At 43.6% G+C, this 23204-nt stretch overlaps 2 protein-coding genes and 1 long non-coding RNA gene across 9 annotated transcripts in view; 1 reads left to right on the top strand and 2 right to left on the bottom strand.

Annotated features, from left to right (window-relative positions):
• The window catches only part of TNFRSF6B (TNF receptor superfamily member 6b), a 6334-nt gene extending 5889 nt beyond the window's left edge, over window positions 1-445 (bottom strand). Inside the window, exon 1 of one of the 2 annotated variants that reach the window (XM_035343607.1) lies at window positions 310-445. The gene's annotated coding sequence lies outside the window, so the exon portion shown is untranslated. Of the gene's footprint in view, window positions 1-217; window positions 246-309 lie in introns of those variants that run through there. The other variant, XM_035343608.1, reaches the window with a different exon arrangement.
• Window positions 446-4931: 4486 nt separating this feature from the next.
• LOC118176602 lies at window positions 4932-5624 on the top strand. The gene is made up of 2 exons (XR_004755487.1): window positions 4932-5217; window positions 5456-5624. It is a non-coding gene; the product is annotated as an uncharacterized LOC118176602 (long non-coding RNA).
• Window positions 5625-5668: 44 nt separating this feature from the next.
• Window positions 5669-23204, bottom strand: part of RTEL1 (regulator of telomere elongation helicase 1) — a 43280-nt gene continuing 25744 nt past the window's right edge. For 2 of the 6 annotated variants that reach the window (XM_035343555.1, XM_035343554.1), the window contains exons 27-36: window positions 22131-22294; window positions 19192-19287; window positions 17343-17553; window positions 15207-15344; window positions 14616-14732; window positions 12821-13063; window positions 11727-11903; window positions 10969-11151; window positions 10353-10456; window positions 5669-6615 (exon numbers count right to left, since the gene is read on the bottom strand). In XM_035343555.1, coding sequence (XP_035199446.1) covers window positions 6544-6615; window positions 10353-10456; window positions 10969-11151; window positions 11727-11903; window positions 12821-13063; window positions 14616-14732; window positions 15207-15344; window positions 17343-17553; window positions 19192-19287; window positions 22131-22294 — 1505 coding nt within the window. In that variant the 3' untranslated portion in view covers window positions 5669-6543. Of the gene's footprint in view, window positions 6641-10352; window positions 10457-10968; window positions 11209-11283; window positions 11578-11621; window positions 11904-12820; window positions 13064-14615; window positions 14733-15206; window positions 15345-17342; window positions 17554-19191; window positions 19288-22130; window positions 22295-23204 lie in introns of those variants that run through there. The other 4 variants (XM_035343557.1, XM_035343556.1, XM_035343558.1 and 1 more) reach the window with 4 other exon arrangements.

Consider the following 23204-nt stretch of genomic DNA (forward strand, 5'->3'; position numbering starts at 1 on the left):
GGTGGGGGGGGGGGGGGGGGGGGGGCGGCACCGCCCCGGTCCCATCTCCACCGCCCGCGGTGCCGGTGCCGGCCCCATCCTTACCGCCCCGCCCGGCTCCGCTCCGGGTGGCGGGCAGCCCCTTAGAGCCGCCCCGCCGGGGAAGACCCCTCTTGCTCAACGAGAACGGCTGCACGACCCCTCCGCCCTGCCGGGATCCCGGCACCGGTACCGGCACCTGCCTGCCCCCGCTCCCGGTCCCGGTCCCGGTCCGTCCGACGGCTCTGCGGGTGCCAGCAGCGTCCCCCAGGAGCCCCCAGCCCTATTTACCTGCCCGAGCGAGGAAGCAGGTGGGGTTTGCTCAGCTTGCAAAGCTCTCTGCGATAAGTGCAGGCTTTGTTCTGGGTTTGCCGGGGGGAACGGCAGGGAATTCCCCCGGGAACGCTCAGTTCCCTAGATGTAAATGCGGGGACTTCTTCCCAGGCTCTTGCAGGATGGCAGCCCCCAGCAGGAGAGCAGGTCAGCATCCCGGTGGCTCAGGGGTGGCACATCGCCCTAAATCCCCGACCCCAAGGATTTGGTGAGGGCTGAGCACGGCTTAGTGGTGCACGGCTTAGCAGAGCCACGTGGAAGAGCATTTGCTGGTGCTTGCCTGGGCGCTGCCGCTGCTGGAAAACATCAGAAGCCGTGGACTTTGTCCTCCTGCCCTGCCTGGGAGGCAAGAGAGCACCACCACAAGTGCTCCAAGCCTGCCTTTCCCTTTCCCCTCAGACACCTTCTCTCCTACCAGGAAAGGCTGCGAAGAGGAAGGGCAAAGCTGCCAGTGATCGCAGATAGCTACTTCAGAAAAAGAGGAGCTTTTTTCCTCGTTATTAAACTTTCCACCACATCCTAAGGCACAGAGACTCACCGGGGAAGTCCGACATTTCTGTGTTAGACCCCCTGTAGTGGCACAGTTGCCCCCTGGCCTGCTCCCCTGCCTGCTGCCTGCTCCCCTGCCTGCCCCTCAGGCCCCCGGCTCCCAGTCGGGACCCCCCGGCCTCCCTGTGGATGCTGTGGGACCCCCCCTGCAGCCCCCCCATCCTTCAGGCCGCCGGGGGGCCAGCGGCTTTAACAAACCCTGGGTGGCTCCGAGAGGGGCCCAGCACCGCCCGTCCCACCTCTGTGACAGGGAGAGCAGCGAGCCACCAGCCGTCTCTCGCTCAAAAGCGTGTACATAGTGTCTTAAAACACTAAGCAGTCCACAAGCACGGTTGCTTAATGCTCAACCATCTCCATGGGGAGACAATGAAGGGGCTAAAACATCCTCCCGGGAGCCGTTTTCTGTGGAATTCCTGTTTACAGACTCGCTGCTCCCAGGTCAGGGCCAATGTCTGCTGTGAGGCCTCGAGCCTCCTCTGCAGCGCTCGGTACCGTGCCTGCCCCACGCTGGGGCTCTGAACCCATTTCCCACCATTGTCTCAGCTGCTGTAAGGAATTCCACTCAGGAATACAGCTTGTTTACAGAAGCAGCCCAATGTTCTCAAAATAGGCTTCTCCAACATCTGTCACAATCTGTATTTTTCTCAAGCACCTCCCGTTTCCATAGATATCCTCCGCGGTGTCACTTAGCCAACGCCACTCAGCATTTCTGAGCATCGAACCCCAGACGTTCCACAGAACCGCAGAAAAAAATAGTTTGGAAAATTTTGTACTCTGCCTTGTGCCGGGAGGTCCGACGCCACCACGAACGGTGTTCCTTATGGCTTTAGAGCCGCGTTACCCAAATGACACATACAGGTCTGAAATGCAAGCCTATAGAGGAGCATCTGCGGCTTCTGCAAGAGCTGGGATCCTTCTGTGCCCACCTTGACACGTGTTTACACGCAGATATGTCCAGAAGGTGCACTAAAGAGTTGCTTGTGCTGCATCTAAACCAGGTGCACGTGGTTACAGGGGAGCTGGGAGCTCCTGCCCCAGTCCGCCCCATAACGCCCTCTTCCCCCACCAGTAGCCCAAAGAAGGAGGCAGAATTTGACCCTCAGAGGCCCTCCAAGCAGGCGTTCAGGAATGGTCAAAACCGCTTCACGTACGTCTGCCCCTCGAAAAGCAAACGCCAAGTTGCTGAAACACAGCGGGGAGTTAAGGGGTTACAGCGCGGAAGTCAGAGGACGTGGGGGTTTTGTTCCTCAGGAGCCAGCAGCCAAATGCGTTTGCAAATCATTACAGAGATTTCACCACTTTTGAGCATTTGTCTTCTGTAACCCCAGAATTCATGTTTGGGATAGAGACAAAAGCTGCCACCGACCTGGCTCCCAGCTCCTGCGCTCCTCTCCTGGGTGGTGAAGCCGCTTGGGTTTTGTTCCTAATGCCACAACAGATCGAACCTACAAGGGCTAACCCACAATCTGTGAAGCAAACCAAAACAAACCAGTATTTTATTACCTGGGAAGAGAAGCAAGCACCAACATCCAGAAGGAATCTAAAAGCTCCTTCCAGCAGGATCAGCTTCGACCCAGCCCAGCTGTAGAAAAAGCCGTGGCCAAGCTTCCAGCCTAACTCAAGCGAGAGTCAGAGGGCTCGAAATTTGGGTCAGGAAGTGCCGTTCAGTGAGAGCCCCACGTGCTGTGGGCTGTACCCAGAAGAGTGATGTCCCTGCCATGGGACGGGCTACAGCTGGGTTTAATTTTACTGGGGGTTTATCTCAGGCACGTGTAGTGCCCCAGAGGAATCCCAGTGATTTCTAATGCCATTTGCCATAATCTCCGAGCCAAGGACTATGGGGCTTTGCTTCCTTAGTGTGTATCAATCATCTCAGCAGTTACGTGTATCAATTAATTGCAGATTTCACTAGTTTGGATCAAGCACGAAGTCCCGCTTTGCAGGTTAGCCAGAAGTGAGACCTCCATCTGAGAACAGCCTGGGATTTCGAAGTGCAGCAGCATTTCCCTCGCGTTTCCTTTCCTGGTGGCCAGAAAGCTTAGCTCAGTTTTCCTGCCATGGATTTCGCGTGGTTCCTTGGCTTGCCATCTGCCCTCTTGCTGACACATCTAGACTTTTCCAAGAAGCTGCAACAGAAATCAGATCACTTGGGCTTTTGCAAACTTATGAGTTGGTTGAAATGATGAACAGTCACACCGCAGCACTTGTAGAAGGATTACTCAAAATAGTTTGAATGGCTTTGTTTCTTGTGCTGCCTGCTGAGCATCCTGCCCAGATTAGAAAACGCCGCGTTGACACCCTTTGCCGTGCTGCCGGTGACGAAGCATTGCGATAACCTGCTCACAGCTGTTATTAGGACGTGAGTGAGTCGCTGGAGGTGGCAGGTCTGGGGTGGCACGCTACGGGAGTCCCCGTGTGCCGTGCGGTGGATGCAGCACGCCTGCAAACAGAAAGCAAGGCGCTTCTCGCCGTACCACGAGGCAGCACCACCAATTCTTTCTGTTCGGAATTTAATAATGACAAAAATGCGTCAGATTATCTTAGAGAGGGGACTACCATGTCCAGGGGGCAGAAATGGCTTCTCCAGGCAATCTCTTCCTGCCAGGGGGACAAGAGTCTGGTGGAACAAGGACCTCCAGTTGCTTGTTCTCTGTCCCTTCTTTTCATTGACCAAGGAGCCTCCGAGAAGGGCTCTGTGGGATCACTGCCCGATCAGGGGAAGCTCAGCTCTGCTCCCCACCACCTTCCTGACCTGATGAAATATTTTAGGAAAGGAATACAGCATCATACTCTCATGGGTTTGGCTTCACCAGTGTGTCGTTTCACACTTTTGGGAGCTTCAAAACATGCGGAAGCATTGATTTTTTAACTACTCTTGCAAAATTGGGTTTCTTCCTAATATTCAGAGAAAAGCAAGGAAATGCCTCACTCACTTATAAGCAGCCACTTACCAAAGCAAAAATACCATTCATCTCTTTCCTGATGAGCTGGTTGTTTGGTTTCTGTTCTGAATACTTTCAGCTTTATTTAGGAAAATGTGTGTGTGAGGCGGGGGGTTTCAGTGACACACCACTAAAATTGAGGCCAGCTCTATAGTCATAGCACTGCAAGGCAGGGGCAATAAAGAGATAAATATCTACTTCCTTCATGATGTGTAACTCTTGTGTCACTTGCTTCCCAAAACCCGAAAGGAGTGCCCAGCATAGGTTTTCCTTTCCACGAACAGTCAGTAGTTTGCATCAGTTCCTCTCACCATATATTAACGTGGATGTTTTAGTAACCAGCCCTGTTTTCACTTTCTGGACATTAGAAAATAAGGTACTATATCTGTCTCTTCTCGTAAATTCAGCTTGTTTCAAGATGACCAAGGGCTGCTCTCTGCCTGTCGCAGCACATCCTGACAGCTGGTTCCTGGACACCCTGCTCTACAAGGAGTCAGGGGAAGCAGGGATCTCGGGGGAGGAAGCAGCACTAAACACGTGTAGGAGGACCACACTGGGGTCATGGAAGATTCAAACTAACAGAACTGTTACGTTCCGCTGTTAAAACATTAAATAATGAGCAGATGAACTGCAGACGAGGACGGGCTCGTGAGGGAGGGCTGCTCTCACATCACCGTTACGGGTGTTACATTCACCTGTCCCGCTTGCAAGAAGGCAGCGGCACAAAACCAGACGCGAGAAGCTGGTGCGATGCAATTCCACGACACAAAAAAGCTGAGTTTCATAGCTCTGGTCACCAATGAACGCTTCCATGCTCTCCTGTGCTGTGGTTTCCCTCCAGTGGCATAAGCAGTAAGTTGCAGTTCTCCCAGAGGTCTTCGTAGAGCAGACAAAGCCCTGAACTATCCTATTTAAGAACTTCGTACAGGTTGCAGCTCCCAGCCTTCACTCGGCTCTTAGACATCCTGGTCCACTGCTTGCCCAGGCCCTGAGCACATCCTGGGGCGGGAATCCAAAAAGAAGTTGCTGAGTTGCTGGGACCTGCTGAGAAGCAGCTGAGGGGGTTGCACCACGTGGAAAAAAATCAGATGGCCCCAAAGCTGCCGAGAGCAACACGTTAGCATTGGCCCAGGCTGCTTTTCCTGAGTCTTTTTATTATTATTAAAAAAAAAAAAAATAAAACACCACTCCTGTAATACAATAGTTACTGCTATACTTGTTAAAAACTGAGCCCTTTTAAAGGACAAGAGATTAGCATTCCTGCCTTCCTGACACCCTATCTCCAAATCTTTTGCTGTTCGTTTTTACCACGTTCCATATAAACGCACAGAAATCCTGCAGGTTAACATTTGCTGTACTTTTCCCCACTTTTGGAGTATGTAGGGCTTTCTCTGCATTCTTTGTTCTTGTTTTCAGAGTTTAGAACAGTATCAATAGTGCACTGGAATAATAAACTGAAGTATTTGGTCATCAAGAGAATGTGACTGGTAAAGCTCTTTATTTCTTTCTTAAACAGGGGTAAGTTTAGAAATTTCTCCATGAGGATCAACAGCTCCACAACTACAAGATTTGAAGTGTCACTGGTTTTGAATTTTTTAACTGCGGGAAATAAGAATCTTTGAAGTTTTTGTTAAAATACGGCTTACCTTTCAGTTTGAAGACATCAAATATTGATATCAATTTTCCAAAATTCCATTGATGTGAAATCTGCCTACAGGCTGAGAAAAGCTTACTTACAGGGGCCCTGGGACTCTGCTGCCGTTGCTCTTCTATGTGGTAAAACTTTTTTTTTTTTAAAAAAAAGAAAACCCAACCAAGACATAAAAATGGTTTTATTTATAGTTTAATTAAAAGAAGCTACCGATACAATTTTTTTAAGTTAACTGCTTATTCCCACTACTCACAGAGAGTGGAAGTATCAAGGATTTTTTTTTCTCACCCAACTTGATTTATTTTGGAGATTAAAATCAATTAATTCATTTTTCTTCTTGGAAGGTAAAGATCAAATAATACGGGCACGACAGGAATATCAGTACGAAGCACAAAACAAAACCTCCTTAAAAAACAAAACCTCCTCCAAAACCTCCAGCACTACGGAAGGAAGTCGGGCTTTGGGATGCACAGCAGGCGCAGGGGGGCATCCCTTCACTATCCAACCGCTGGAATTTGTTTTAAAACAAAATCTTCATTTCTGTATTTTCTGCTACTGGGAGACAGCAGCTGCTGATGAACACCAGCAGAACGTGAATCACTTCTTCTAGGAACGCCACTGTGGTAAGCCCGGGTAGTCCGGCCTCTGGCCTGGTATCGTAGCCAGCTCAGTTCCACTGTAGTACTCTTGTAGGTTTTTTCCAGGAACTGGTATTACCTGAAGGGGCCAGCTGATGACATCCTCCTCCAGGATATAAAATTTGGTCTAAGAGAAGTCACAATAGAATTTACAGGCTAAAATACGATCACCATCTTAGTTCCAACAGAGGACGATACTGCTTTGTCTTCTGCCAGCGTTAAGAGAGACAGAGACCTTTCAGACCTGATCAGATTGTAGGAAAATACTACCCGTTTTGGTGCACAGCCTGCAATCCAGACTCGAGGACCAAACATATTTAAAGGAACCTTCATCCAGCTTGCTTTCAGCTTGAGACTCAGAGTCCAGTAATTCATTTCTGCTGAGAAGCACTTGCCCTTTCTGCTGGTGAGATTATAACCAGAAGAAAGATTGGGTTAATCGCTTCTTCTTCACATCACTGAAGCATTGCGGGCACCTCTTAATCTATAAAAGTAAATGAACAAAATGCCTAGATTATACATTAACTTCCTCTGTCAAGTTTGCCATTGCCCAACATGAAATATAAGCCATGCTAGTCATTTGATAGTCCTTAAGATAGCGTATCTACTATTTTAAAATGCAGTATCACCACTCAGCCACTTATCTAATTGCTAGTAAAGGAAGAAAAAAAAGCTGCTCAGTGAAGTAGCAACAAATTTTAGAGCAGTTGTCTCAGATTAATTACAGCTGCAACATACCTGGAAAACTAAGATACTGGAATAAGGAAACAGAGAACCTGCAAGAGCTGTTGTGAAGTACCTGTTGCCAGTAAATCCTGCAAGATCGTGCACGAGTTCCTTGAACTCCTGCTTCCTCTGGCACAGATGAGAAGGAAGTGGGCATACTAGGACATCAGCGGTACATGGGGTCAAGATTTTTGCAGCCATACGCATACGATTATTTCTTCATCCCACCACACACCTTTCTCGTTGAACAGCAGAAGACTGGTATGTGGCCAACCATTTCTTCACGCAGGTTTCGGTTTCCTTCTGCACTAAATCTTAAAATTGAAAATGCCTGGCCTTTAGGCATTTGGCCCATGAATAAACTATGTGTTTAACCATCGAAACGCAGCAATAGGGCTCCGCACAGAAATCTAAAACCAAACGAAGCGTGTACAGGCACACTCCACGTGATGCTTTCCCTAACATGCTGAAAATGACCGACCTCGCAGCAGCACGAATCTCTAACGCCCCTCCAGCTGCAGTGACTGCTGTCTGCTCATCCAAAAGTTTCAGATATATTCCAAAACTTACTGCACTAAGCTGTTTCACTAAATTGAACTGGAAAACAAATTTGCAAAACCCAAGTCATTGCATTTTGAGTTACAGGCTGTTAGTCACTTCCTCGCTAAGGCACTGCAGTGAATTTGAGCTGAAGAAATGCAGTGAGTAACTTGTCTAAGATGAGTTTGTAAATCCAGCCCAGTCAGTGCTGACAAACCTCTGATACCATCGGATGAGAGTTCAGGCTACAGACACAACCTGTCAGAGGACCCAGCCACTGCCGTGAATGAAGTCAATTGTCTGTACAATGAACCAGTGCGTGGAAAGAAACGAGGATGGGAATATTATGAGAAGGTTCCTCTGTGCTTGGTTTCAGGGGAACACGGACCAATCTTCCTGTTTGCAATCCTGTGCTCTCCACTGAGCCATCTTTCCCTTTCTTCTACACAACTAGCAGAGAATACATTTTGCCTGATCGCCAGGAGAAATGTCTGTCTGCATCGGTCCTAAGGTAATACCCAGGGATATCTGGCTTTTCAGTAACCAAACTCCACTTGAGTCGTATCAGAAACGAGCTAACGTTGCTGTATACTGGTATATACCACTGATCACTAGAACGGTATTTCATGAGTAAGATGAGAAAAGTGACAAGACCATATAGTTTCATGATTTATACAACAAAGACGATCGCATGTCACTCATGCTGAGCCTTGAGAGGTGCTTGAACTGTAGAACAAAAGGCCTCAGCTGGCGAGAAGATGCTTCTTACATCCCCCACACAGATCAGTTTGTTGTTCAGAGCAAGAAAAACATTATCAGAAATGCACATTTGGATTTATGTTGTCTACAGAGGAGGCAGGTGGATCCAACGATTGGTGTCTTTAGAGAGACAAAAATTCCAAAGGTGCACTTACGAAGCATGGGAAATCCACCCACGATGAGTTTTCTTGAGAACTGGGAGAACACTGTGTTTGTCCCTTTTAAACAAGCGGAGCATTAAATTGAACTAACAAGAAGAGGTTCAAAATGCCAGTGAAGAAAGGAGACGGTTCTTCACATAATGCTTCACTAAGCTGTGCAAGTGTCTGCCAGAGGATATGGATGACAGATGTTCATTTGTCTTAAAAAGGAATTGGACACAGTGATGGAAATCTGTCAGAAGCTTCTTAACACACAGAAGCTACCTTTGGTTCAGGGAGCTCTTGTGCTGCAAACAGTTTCAGGGCTGAGAGATTACTTGCAAGAATCATCAGCCGCGCCATGGTTCTTATATCCTCTCCTAGCCATCCTTTTTTGGCTGCCCTCACAGACAGAATGCTGGGTTGGACATACCTTTACTCTGACTCACTATGTCTGCTGTTATACTCTTATGATTTGCTCTAAACTGTCTCTCTTCCTTCTCATCTATCCAAATTCTACAACTCCATCATTCCAAAGGGCCGTGGTACGCTACCACAACGCAAAGCTCTGATTCATCTTGCTAAGGACAACGCAGACATATTCTTGTCCTGCCACCATCTGGTACAAATGTGGGAAGAAGTCTTATTGTAAATAGCAAGGCTGTTCAGGTAAATTGCCAAAGTGGTAGTTGTAACAAATGCCCCATGGCGAATGACTCATTTCCCCAAGCACTTTTGTACTGAGTACCTGAAATACAGTCTAACCTAGCAGGTCAGACCGTTTTAATCCCCAACCTAAGAGGTAATCACAAAAGGGGCAATTAAAAAAACCAAGGCTGAGCAAGTCCTGTGATTTATCTATGAGATATGAAAACGCACATTACTTTGGGGAGTAAGGAGAAAGCCAGACCTCAGAATTACCAACTTTCTCAAGATGAAAATCATAGTACAGCAGTACAATTGCTTAATATGAAATAACTCTAGTTCTGTGATTTCTTAAGCTGACAAAAGCACAATTACAAGTTACATCTTACTGGCAAAAGGAGTGAGTTCTTCCCCAGGCGCTTACAAGATAGATTTTTATGGGCTGAGACAGCACAGCACCCTCCCTTCTTATTTCTAAGAATGTCTAAGAATGGGATTATAAATGCTTGCCTAACCTACAAACTCCCCAGGGCTCTACTTCTGCTCCTCAGCCAGCTTGAGTCTTGAGCAGCAGAGATTACAAACGCATGCTAGTAAAATCCTTGGCATGACTTCCTACAGTTGGAATCTCTTCTGAAGGACAGTCTGTTGTTCATGAAGCAGCAGATGCTGATAGTCTTTCTGAGAAAGCTGCCATTAGAACATCAATACACAGTTAGCAAAACCTCGAGAAAGAAGGGCCAGTACTAGAAGTACTGCTAGCTGTAGAAATGCCATTAATTGTGAGAATGGCAGGCAGAATTTAGGAATTAAAGTAAACTCATTTCAAAGATTAAGTGCCCTCAGGATGAAGAGCTGACACAGCAAACAAAGATCCCTTCTATTCAAATCCAGAAAGAATACGCGAATGCTTCTGAGATCCAGGACAGCTTGGCAGCCCTATTATATTTTGGCAGAAAAGGAACAATTAAACTAAAGGATAACATGGGAGATATTTCAGCATGAATTTGCATCACCTCACAGTAGCATCTTTTAGGACGTTTTTAGATTGAAAAAAATTATGAAACTAAGCAATAAAATAATGGTTCAAATGTCAACAAAAAAAGAAGTTGACTCCACAGCTTATTGCCTGCATAACTCTGGAGGGGAAAATGTGAAGGTAGCTCAAGAGGAGCTGCCTCTGTGTCAAAACCGAAGCCTAAGGATGAGGTTTGCCTCCACTCACACTGCAGAACATGGAAAAGGAAGATGACAGAGGAAATGCTCAAGTGGTAGAACTTCCATCGGGATTTGGGTGTCCTCTCTGTAAACAGAGGAATTCTGTTTCCACAGCTGCCCACACAGTTCTCCTGAAAAGCACAAGATTCCCTAGCAGCTTCGGGAAAAAAGTGAAACTAATAAACAAGATAACCTTTAAGAACTGCTCCCAACATGTTTTGCAGCGAGTGAAGGCACAGAATGGACATTTAAAAGGCGCGTCATCCTCAGATTTGCAGGCAGAGCACTGGTATCTTCCTAGATCACAGAGAGAGAGGGGGGGGGGGGAGAAATGACTAAATTTCAGTAAGCACCTGTGAAATTCTCATGCATGTGTGCTTCCAGTGTGGTCCAGAAGCCAATGACCATGAGTTTTATGAAGAGGTTCCTGTATGTTAATAACGCAATGCAGGGCCCTATTGCATTATTTCTTTCATATGACCTCATTCAATCTCTCAGTGCTTCAGAACTCCATTTAGAAACTGAGGTTACATCCTTGCTTTACAAGGAAGTTGTTGAGAAAAATCTCTAAGTTCTCAGGAAACTATTACATCATTGTGATAAAGACAGCAAAGTACTTTGATATAGCAGATGCAAGTAGCAGAAAGTACAAATTCTTCTCAGTAAAACATACAAAACATTATTGCACCTGTGCAAATACATGAACCAATCCTCATTTCATAGAACATCAGCATAATTCTCAGTCCTATAATTTACCCTAATTCCTGAGAATTAGGGAGCTGCGTCTAGGAGATCTCATCTGTACCTACCATACTCTGGTTCCATCTCTAGGGGAAAGAGAGGTAAAACTTCAGAGCATTTGGGTACTCTGCTAGTTTCTTTTGAATCTTCTTCAGTCTTTGGCAATTCAAGTTTATTTTCCTGGTTAAAGCTGAAGGAGGAAGTCTCTCTCTGATTTTTCTCTGGCACCTCACTCTTAGGAACAGCTGCATCTGATCATAAAACAATGGCATACAGTACAGTGTAGCGCAGAACACAACATACAGACTCTACCAAACACAATTAGCAGTAAGTTCAGTAAGTTCTCATTGTAGAAGAACAGCTTTTTTTCTTGGCTAAACTGATTGGCAACAGAAGTTTCTGGTATTACACAACATTACTGAAAAAGACTCTTTACACTGAAATAGTTCTGTGGTAAATTATTCCTAGACACAGTGGATCTTGATCCACTCTTCCCCACTTTAGGTGCAGAAGTTCTGCCTTCTGTCATTACCCATGTCACAGTTTAAAGAAGATGGCACCATGATTGATTTTTTTCTTGTTTTCTCGTGCTCCCCCATCTCTTGTTGCCTTCTATCTTCTACTTTTATTTTCTAAACGGAATTTGGACATGGCCAATTGCTTTGATTTTCCTAAAGGAAAATCAAACCTTATCATACCTAATACCTAATCATACCTAATCATACCTACTGTGAGAAGGCCCTAGCCCACAGCTAAGGTTGTTGGATGCTACCCATCATAGCAAGTCAGTAAGAATCTAAACGTCAGAGAAATGTTCATGCCCTACCTTGTACATGGCTGTTTTCTGCCTTAGTGCACCACCTCTCCAAACTCAGAGGACTCCTTTCACCTTGCACTGTGTGTTGCAATTGCTTCTCTTTCCCACCGCAGACCATTCCAGTCAAATCTTTACACATCTGTTTGAACTGTTCTTTGTGATGAGGACGCACAAACATGTAAAACCCTGTCCAAAAGAAAATACAGTTAAGATAAATGCCTGACCATGGAAGACTTGTTGTTTTGGAGGCAATTCTTTGGAAGCTGAACAATATCATCCATATTCCTCAGAGTATCTTCAGGTTTGTGAAAAACTTCATCTTTTTGATTATTTTTTTTAATAATTACAGGTTTCCTTGCCAGTAGACAGATGAGTATTTGGTATCAAAACCAATCTCAACTGATCCAGAAATTTTTCCATTGTCTACAGCTAACCATAAACATCTGATCCAATCCTTCAGCTGACAACTGATCTAGCAAAAATCAAGCATATACGCAATATCTGAAAAACCTTTCTCAGAAAGGAAATCTTTCATTACTGTTTGGTTGACAAGGATTCACAACCCACAGATAAGAATTCTAAAAAAAAAACACAATTATAATTTACTGCCAAGCACACAATTCCACCATAAAGCCCTCTCCAGTCAAAACATCTGTTCAGCAAGGACACTGACTCTGTTTGTAAGAATGCTCAGGGGGAGATTATGACTCACAGTGCCACACAGTTCATTTCCCTCTTGCTCTTCACTGTGTCAGGAGTGATCTGATTCGTTAACACAACAGAAAAACTTGGTTTTCTAAAATTTTTGAGAGATTAAGACAACAATATCCCACTGACCCTGAGGAGAGATTTTATACAAACAAATAAAACTATCAGTGCTTCCCAGAATATGCTGTGTGTATTATTTCCCACAGAGAAGTTCACAGCAGAGACAGGGGAGAAGGTGAAACTGAGGTGTTATGTAGCACAGTAAGAGGCCCCCATCAAAGCAGTCAAGGCCAGCAGATAGCCTATTATTTGCAAACTAGCTATGAACAGTGAAAGGTGCTCATAGCACCTACATGTTATTTTCAACTAAATAATGGCTTTAAAATACCCCTTACTTCGTAGGAGATCAAAGTCTTCCGGCCGCTCAGTGGTGAGGGCTGCTATCACCTGTATCATAGCATCATAGTTATCTGTCTTCTTGTAAGTTAACAGCGCTTCGTAGAAATGGCTGAAAGTGCCTTTGTCCAAAACCTTTTTCACATCATTGAGATAAGCAGTCCTGAGGACCTGGAGGTGATCTCTCCTAGAGCCTGAAGCTTTTTCAGTGTCCTTACTTGGAGCTTGACCAGCCTTATCCCCTGAGAAACAAAGAACACAAGATGAGTAGGGCTTGGGGGAGGAACAGAGGCAAACAGGTGAGCCTTGATTTCTCTTGTATCAATTTCTCTTTTAATTCAGAGGGGTTTCCTGAATTACTTCAATGTAGTGAAGTCAACACTGCTTGCATAGTCAAATGCTCACCTCCGACCTGACCTTAGGCAGAGCCAAGACCTGTTACTGACAACAGCAGCTGGGCAAAGTAATTCTTGGGAACCCTTTTGGTGTATTTGGATCTGGATCCTTGAGATAGAGAAATATGCCAGACAGTCACTTTGGATGAGAAAAAGGAGACACAGAGGATGCTGTGCTTGGAGGTCAGCAACAGACCAGGTTTTGTGCTACTAAACGTACATGCCTTCCATATAAAGGCATGTACATATGGATAAAATATATTAGAAGAAACTGATTTAGACTAACCAATCACATCTTCTGGTATTTAGATATTTGTTCTTCTCAACTGATAATGAACTTTTAAACGATGGACTTAGTTACATTTCTGGAAAGGGGAAAAACATGGGTGTAAATTTTATAATCTGTAGCTTCTCCCAGGAACATACCCCACTTCGGGAGTGAATCACAGAAATAGGACATACATTTATTGCCGTTATTTTTAAAATTACATTTAGTGGACACAAATTTCTGGGAAAAATCCATCTCACAGGCCTCAGAAAAAAAAAACACACACAGGCCCTGTTTCATGCAATAGTTCTTAAAATTCAAAAGCAAAACAAGGAAATAAATCAGAAGAAACAACACGGCTTCATAGATGAAAAGCTTTTAAAGCCTGCCAGGAAACATTGACTTTTTATTTACTTATTTATTCTAAAAAGAAAGGATTAGGCTTTGATTATTCTCCATTCTCTAAAGAAAGGGATCTAAGCTGTCCAGCTATCCTACTCATTTCCTTATGAGAAATACAAAAAAATCCCAGCTGTTCTCAGGAAGATCTATAATCAAATCAGAACTGAGCCTTTGACTTCAAAGGTAAATACCGGACAGTACAAGATTAGAGGGATGCATGCAGAGATTATGTGCAATTGTGAGAATATATTTGCTAATCTCCATTTCTGCAGAAAAAAGATCATCCATATGAGGAGTGCATGCGTTGCTGATAACAAAGCAGGAACTGTTTCTTTCTTCATACCTGGATTCATATTGACCTCATCTAAAATTACATTCCTTAAATGACTCTCATTCACAAACTCTGGACAAACAGGAAACCCCCAGCAGGCTCATGCTCAACTCGCCCTTTCCCTCACTGAGATATGCTAGGTCAGTCTCTGTGTGCAAGCTTCTGGTTTTAGTTGGTTTCTTTCATATTCACCTTAATTTAAGTTATTAGCTTTTGTGTTTGTTTTGCACAATCCTTGCTGAAAACTCAATTACCATCACTTCTACCTGCAGACTGAGATCTACTATACTATGTGAACACAGGAAACATTGGTTCCCAATAGAATTTACGGTCGACGACAATATAAAACATAAAAACACGGCACCAAGGTAATGCATGTTATTTAACATGAAATGTACCTGCACTCGTCAGTCCTGTTGTCAAGTGAAATCCTCCCTGGTTCAAGTGGAGTGCAGGGTTCAGCTGCGTGGATGAGTCCTTTGAGAACGTTGTTTTCTGCTGACTCTTTTTTCCTTCTGTTAAATCAAGCCAGTCCGTTAACAGTGAATTTAGGGAAGAATGAAAATAGAACAACGTATTTCAAAGTATGTTGCTTGGTGCTGAAAACACTAGGGGATGTTGACGCATTTCTTTTCTAAGAGGGGGATGAGCCAACACCCTGCTTTTTTAGCACGTTAATGTTCTAGGATTTCAAAAATTTCACAAAGTTTTGAAACCCGCAGAGTAGATTCAAGATCTGAACAGATCCGTAAAAAGCCCTTTTGAAATAAGATGGCATTGTTACTAACTATGCAGTAACTAAAGCTCAGGCATCTGCATATGCTCACGGGAAGGTGGGCAAGAGGATCATGCAGAGCAGACTGAGCTCAAATTTTGATTCATCAAAATTGCTTTCCACCCTTGCATATCTACATAGTAGATGCATCATGCTCTGTGGTTGGACAAGGCCCATCAAAGGATACAGCACAACACTGAATCAAGCTCCTCACCTATTTTCTTTGCCAGTCTCTCTCTCTCCTCCTGCACGAGGCTGTGTTCAGGTTTGTAGCCACAGCCCGCTCCAGTCAGACTGCAACATGCTTCATCAAACTGTTTTTTATGTTGAGGTCGAACAAACTGGTAAAATTCTTCCATTCGAGAGAGGGAGGGGGGAAAAAGAAAATAAATCCACAACAGGTAACAAATGCTACAGAAATTTATGACAGTAGGACTTCTGGGTTAGGTACCAAGAAAATAAAGCGTAGCCAAATAACTTAAAATCTACATGCTGTTCTTCAGTGCTTATACAGTCAGCACACTTACAAAGCACGAAGAGGTCAATTATAGTGCAATCATCCCACAAAGCGGTAGGTAATTAATTTTTCCAATGTAAAACGGAAGTAGGTTACTTCTCAATGAAACAGGTAATTGCTGTAAAAGGTTGTGAGTTACCTCATAAGCTGTGGGGTCAAAGAGGCTGCTAGGCAGGTAGCAAAGAACAGCTGACATACCGTTCATTTACATGTTACCGTGCTCCACTGTAAAAAGCCAAAAGCCTAAACCTCACTGCAAGTCAAATGAACTTTAGATTTCACGTGCCTGCAACTTTGGACAGCTTGACTAGTAAGACAGGCAAATTGGGAAACAGACTGTGGCAACTACTAGCACTAAGAGCTCGTATTTTGCTTCTCATTTCTTAACCTTAAAAGTTAGCCTTCAACAATTTACAAGATGAGCAATATTTTATTTTATTTTTTAAAAGATGAACAAAGTCACAGATAAACCTGTCCATTTGCTTCTATGCACAGCAAACAATCAGCAATACCTTCAGATCTCTTCTCACTGTCCTCTCCTGCTTCCTTGCTAATTACAAGATGAGTAAATAATTTACACTCAAATCTTACTGTGCTGTTATAAGGAAACTTTCTGTAAAGTAGAAGCAGAAGAGCCGGAATCAGATGTTTTATTGTAAAATATTTTTGAAAAAAAAAACAAACAAAGAAAGCCCCTACAAACCAAAAAGAAACCACAGAAACGAATGAGGGAAAATTCAGGAAAGTTCTGTCCGACTCTTTAAACAAGAGCATGTACAGAAAACTTCCATTATTCCTTTTGACTTTCACAGAGTTGGCTCCATTTCTTTCTGCGTTTCCACAGATCAAAACTATTTCTAATGTACTAGCAGAAGAATTCAAAAAAAACAGATAGCTAAATTAACCTGAACATAGCAGAATGACAGATTCCATCACTTACTTTAGGACATAAGCAACACTCTAAGGTGGTCCTCAATAAACATGCTAACCTTGTATGGGTTGCTAAGACATTGCAGGTCACTAGAAGTAAAGCCTTCAGCTTTTCACTTTCCTATTGCAATATATGCACTATTCTTATGAAGCATCATCTACTGAAAAAGAAACATTAACGGGGTAATTGACTTTCAGTCAATAAAAGCATTGGGTTTCCAGCTTCACTCCACAAAGACTTTCCATCTCATTTTCTCACAACTTTAACAGCCGTGCTCCAGTTCCCTCCTCTATTTCATCCTTATATCTAATCTAAACCTACCCTCTTTTAGTTTAAAGCCGTTACTCCTTGCCCTATCACTCCAGTCCCAGCTTTCCTGTAAGCCCCCCTTAGGTATTGGCAGGCCAGACATTAAAAGCCAGGAAAATACCAGGTAAACCTGTAAACTATCCGTGCTTGTCCAGATCACTTATACTCATCATTATTTAAATAGAAGATTTCTCTAGATATCCTGACTACTTAATTACTGCTTTAACACTGACCCCTTCTGAATGCGTGCAGCCAACTCCTGACAACCTTCAAGACAACACTCCTCATCTTACCTCCTCCCCTTCCAAATCACAGGGATTAAACTATTCTTCTTTTAGGCAAAGTTCAAAATAGCATAAGCTTCCATTGAATATATATTTTTATTTCAAGCCTCCCAGTATGCAAATTAAGGTATAATAATTAGATCGAGAATATACTTTTTGTTTGTTCTGAGGATATAAAGTGATGAATGCTAATGGTTATTGCCCTGATTGATGTGTACTTCAAACGTAAAATGGTTACTCATGAAACGCACAAGTCTATTTGAACAACAAAGGTCGCGTCATATAAGTTTACTGAGGAACTTGTCATACCTCGTAACAAGATATGGTTTTTTTCATCCTCGATAAAAAGGGAACTCATTTGAGATAACATAGCAGTGAAGTCATCTGTTTTCTTGTAGTGCTGAAGAGCCTTAGAGAAGAGATCATAGCTTTGTTGGCTCAGGGTCTGCTTCACTGTTGCGATGTACGACGTAGCTCTGGCCTTCTTTGGCTCAGTTGGGTCTGCTATCTTATCAGCTTCCTGCAAAGCAGACGTAGATTTTTCAGTAGACGTGATGACAAGAGAAACTTCTCTCACATGAATTCAGACAGAAGCAACAGATTTACATTCCACAAGATTCTTCAAACATTTGATACTTTAGGGAGGCAGAAGACATCTTAAACATGAAGTAATATCTGCGTGCCTTGGATCGCACATAGAACAATGCAATGCTTTCAACTAACATGCTACTGTGTCTCATGAAATAATTGTAGTCACCCAAAAAAGCACCTACCCACGTGTCATTTCCTGAAAAAAAAAATATATATAGCTTCAGTGCCACAGAAGAAACATAAATCTAACGGGGCCTGTCTCCTTGGAGAATAGAATTAACTGAAAAATGTAAATCTCTGGCTATACAAAGCATGAGATTCAGAGAATGGTAGGTGTTTACTTATTTCTGTTCCTCTAAAAATTTCTTTAGGACGCTATAAACACATGCAAGTTAGATTGCTGTCTAGTACTGGGAACCATCTTTGTTCTATAACAACAAGCAGCAGGGACTTGAAAGAAATCCAAAACAAACCCTTCTTTATGAAAGAGACTGCATTAGAATGTGCTTACAGAATTTGAACGTATACACCCATGACCCTTGACACACATCAGGCCAAAAGAAGTGTCAATGGGGCAATCCTCTGAGGCATGAGTGTATTATTTTCCCCAGCTGATTACCCTACCTATTTGTAAAACATTAGTCCCTCTAACAAGTGCGAACATTCATTCCCTCACGGAAGAAAAGGAATGCTGCTATACACCTACTCCACTGACAAAACTGACTGCTTCAGAGGAATGTTTCCTAGAGAAGGCAGCCAAGACTTATTTCACAATTCTATTCTTAGGAGAAGCCTTATTAAGAGAAACAAGACATACTGAAACCTTGAGGGCTAGGCTGATTCATCATGACATCAGATAGCAACAAACTGCAAACACAATCTTCTGCAAAGGTGTTTCCTTTCTCACACCTTGGATACCATCAGCCTCAGGATCTGTGACTACTTTTATGAGTGTTGGATGCCAAGTGACTGACAGCCTCTTTGACAGATGGAGCGCACCTGGTTAGGACAGTACCTTGGACAACTACTGGCGTCCACAATCACCCAGGGAATCCTCACAAATTTGTCATGGCTCTCAGGCAACAAGGTGCACCATGAGTTTACCATGGTGTCTCAATCCTACAATGCACAATAATGCACAACTGCAAGCATAACGCACAACAACGACCCACCACGGGTGGTGTTACAATGTAGTCACCCAAACAAAACTGGACAGTTATACTATTTGGGGTTCTACCATCAATCAAAAAGAACGAGCTACCCACCACGCCGGGTCAATGGGAGGTGATGTTTGCAACGTAGTCACAGTCAGAGCAATACTTTTCACCTACTAACCCTACCTGACCGTGCTCTTGGTTGGACCTGTGACATCCAGATTTGAGAAAGAGCATGACAGAAACACATTTCAGATGTGCGCTGAAGAATATTTACAATTTGGAGAAAAAACACGATTGTTTTGGCATCATTGTCAGTCTACATCAGTCATCTGTCTGCCTGGAAATCTGCAGTTTTTAATTACAGCATTCTGCAGATCAAAGGGATGGCACAGACACATGAAAATACATACTGGGTTGCTGACTAGCTTTATTTTCTTCCTTCCTCCTTTTTGCTCATCTGTTAACCTCTTCTCATGCTGTAGGGAGAGTGTTGACAGACGCAGGGCCTGCAAAGATTAAAAAAGAAAAAAAGAAAATTCACAAAATTGCTTTTCAAAGTTATTACCCACTTCACTTAGCCATTTCTGGCACTAAAGCTTGTTAACCCAGCTTGTAACACCATTCAAAAGTGAAACAAATCAGCCTAAATTATTGCAACAGAGCCTGGGGCACTTACCTCTTTCTAGAAAGCAACCATACACTGGATGCTTCAGAAAGAGGGACAAAAGAGAGCAAATTAAAAACAAAGTTGGTCTTGAGGGTGCAGATTCCTGATGAAGCAAAGCTGGACTAAGGGCTAGCTGTTTCAGGGTGGGCCTGGCAGTGTACACGTAGCTGTGTGTTCCTGATGCCTCACATGCCCCTTCATTTCCCTGCCTGGAAGTACTTCTCTTCTGAAGAAACCCTACATCACGGTTCTTGGGACACTAAGAAAAGAAGCCTAAGCAGTCTTGTAGAAAATATCAGGGCAGATGGGATAAGGTAGCATTAAAAACACTTGTGGTTTGACCAATTTTTAGAGCTCCCCACTCCCAGCAACAAATAATTGCACTTGTACTGCAGTGACAAGGAATACTGGTATATACAAAGCTCTAAAAGATAAGTGAGTAGGCACAAGCACGAGGAGTGGAATTGCTTACTGGCAGTCTCCCCAGTATGAGCACAAGCCAGTATCAACCACATTAAAAGCACTCATCTGAGCAACATAAAGCTGGCGGATAGCCCCATATGGCCAGCTGATTTCTACATACCTTTTGAGAAAGCAGGTAATGTCAAGTGATTGATTTCTTTGCTCTTGCCCAATAAAACAATTTCTTAGTGAGTACGTGACTCTCAGTGCATTTACAGAATAGTGGTTGTTGTTCATTTGCGAGAGAAACCAGTGAAACACAACAGCATTCCTATACAACAGTACTCCTGTACTCCACTGGGGCTTCTAAATGTCTATTCAGATCATAAAGCTTCGGAGACAAACTAAATTAAACACACCTAAAACAACAAAAACAAACAAAGCCCTAAGTCAGCCAGCAACCTCAGATTTGGCAGTTTGTAGAGCAAGTTGCTGATACTCAGAAATCACACTTGTAACACTGCAAGGACAGAGAATTCCAGACAAGTCTGACCAGGGTATGCTCACATTTAAATATATTTTAAGTGTCATGTAACGGAATGAAGAATTGGAATACAAGCTGCAAGTCAACCTTGCACAGTACATGCAGTAAGTCACAAAAAGCCCCAGAGACATCTTTTTAATCCCTGACTACACATGGGCTGCATCGTTAGTAGTACGATGCAGAAGAAATACTGCTTCCACGAGGCATATCTCAGAGGGAAAACTGGTCAAGGGAAACTATCACATCATTCTTTGAATGGAATCAGAGACTATTTCTTGTATTTTGATTTGAGATGACAAAGGTTTGTTTTCTTAGAGGGCGTTTTTCCCCTCCAGGAAATTGTTTCAGAATGACAGCAGCTTGATTTCCATACCTCAGGATACAGCATAACCTTGGTAAAGGAAAAAAATGGTAATACAGACCCTGCGACAGGTGGTGAATAAAGATATGAAAGAACACCAACCACGTTGTCAGTCCAAATCCAGTGGTTCGTAAAATCAGCTCAACACAAGACTTGCAGAACGAAATCTGGCTCCCTCAGAGGCACTGCGTGTCTCAGCACCATGCACCACAGATCCCTGGTGCCAGCGGTCAGCAATTGAGGTGCAGCACAGAAAGACCCCCCCAGTCTTCTACTCACAGCTGAGTAGCAAGGCAATATCAGAAAGCAGACACGAGCTGACTCACTGCTAAGCCGTTAGGACCATCAACTTATCTGCCTTGAGGAAATCCTGAACTAGATCAAAAGCAGTACAACTGTGTTCACAGGACACTGTATCCGAGTGACCCTAGAGATGTGTCAGGCTTTCCAAAGAATAAGTTCAGGTGTCCATACCACATCACGCCTAGGCTGCCCATGGGCGATGGATCTGATTTCTCATCAGCTGCACACAAGTAAATGTTCTCTGTTCCTGTTTGTTTCTCAACGCTTGTACATTCCCCCTCTGTTCTGAACACATCCCTTAGGGCTTTTTAGATATTCCTTAGACCCTACACCTTCCCTTAAGCAAACTGCTGAGTTATGCTGTTCTAGACATTTCTGGAGTCTAAAACCAGTCATCAGCCAAACCAAGTGTACAAGGCAGCAGTTAACTACCCCTGCTGATAGCAGTCAGGCAATACAGAGCTTCCACAACAACTGCAAGCAGGGACTTTTGAGAAAGCAAGAACACAGCTCAGTCGTCGATGTATCAGAAACCCCAATCCAAGAGGAAAGAAGTTGAACAATGCGGACATTTTCTTGATCTTAACACAGTAATGGAATTCTCATTTCGAAAAGAAACTCCTCAAGTCTGCAATATTAATCTTCTGAGACAAATAAAAGATTGTCATCTCTAAGTACAAGTACTCATGCATAAACACACACCCCTTTTTTTTCAGTTCAGTATCTGGTCACACACCAAGTACTGACACAGATTCCACCCAGGTGAAACTGCATATTTACCAACCTTTTCTTTGAGGGCTCTTTGCTCTCCAGAGAGCATGGTTAACTTCCAGGAATCTACACGGTCAGCAGTTACGGAGCACAGTACAAGTGTGCACTTGTTGGTCCTCCAGTTGAATGCAGCAAGGAAACTGACAAAGCTTAATTATAAGAACTTGCAGTTTCTAGTGCTGATTATATTGAGTTTTTCTTAAAAGAGGGTTGAACTGGTACTTACGTTAATACCAAATTCATTTTGCTTTAGAGCCTACAATTTTTATATATAATTATTTTGTTACAGCATGGTCATTACCTCTTCCTCTCCTGGCAAGCCACTTTCCTCCTCTGCAGCTTCACTGCTCTTCTCATCGCGCTCCAAGGCATCCAAGAGCCCAAGACATTGTTTTCGAGGTGAGAACAATTTTTCTTCATATTCCATGCACAGGCTAGGTGCTCCGTCTCCACTTACTGGCATTACTGCATAACACAGACGACAAATCAACTTCTTCACGTTATCTCTGACATTTTCTTTGATGTAACAATGCCTCAAAATCTTATGTAGCAATCCCCAGTGTGGTGTTACATCAGTGCAACCGAAAACCCATATTGGAAGAAGGAAACGCAGCTTTTTTCCCCTTATGACTTCAATCACATATTCCAGCTTATATTTTGAGATGGGTCTACCAGTTGTGTGGATGAAAGGTAAGTTGTTCAGCAAGCTCATCTGACTTGCTCTGCAATTGCACAAGAGATGGATTCAACTTATGGGAAGAAGCATAGGTGCACTGCTGGAAATTGAGGGAGAAAAAGGTGGTGGCCAAGGTAACTCCTTTCCAATGACAATCTGCAGTCATATTTGGCTTGGATGTAATGTGAAATCTCACACTCAATCTCACAATCATAACTGTTTTGGAACTGCAGGTTTAAACACAACTTCATTGTTCTGTTCAGAAACAGGGAGCAAAACAGAGTGGAACATTCTGAACAAATATCTGAAGTGAGAGACATTATTATTTTGCATTAGCTTATCACAAATTTTGAAATACTGTTTTCCTTGAAGGCCAACACCTGCTTTCTATTTTCGTAGCCAGATCACTGTGTAAGAGTCATTTAAACAACCGGTTGGAAGGTCATATGAAAGTCAGTGTTAGTCAGAACAGTTCTCCAGTTTTTATTTTTAAAAGTATCTATGATACTCCAGTAAACTCCTTCTCTTCTTCAGGACGCCTACTCAGGGCACATCAGCCTCTCTGCTCTGTAGTTGCAATGGGTTCCCCTGTTTCCTAATGCCAAGCTATATCCCTTCTCATCAGACTTATACACTGGGCTTTGAGCCTTCCTTTCTTTGTCTCCCGTTCCAGTTTCTAGTCCCTTGCTCCTCCTTTTC

Source organism: Oxyura jamaicensis, chromosome 20, assembly GCF_011077185.1.
Source record: "Oxyura jamaicensis isolate SHBP4307 breed ruddy duck chromosome 20, BPBGC_Ojam_1.0, whole genome shotgun sequence".
In the NCBI taxonomy this organism is placed as follows: domain Eukaryota; kingdom Metazoa; phylum Chordata; class Aves; order Anseriformes; family Anatidae; genus Oxyura; species Oxyura jamaicensis.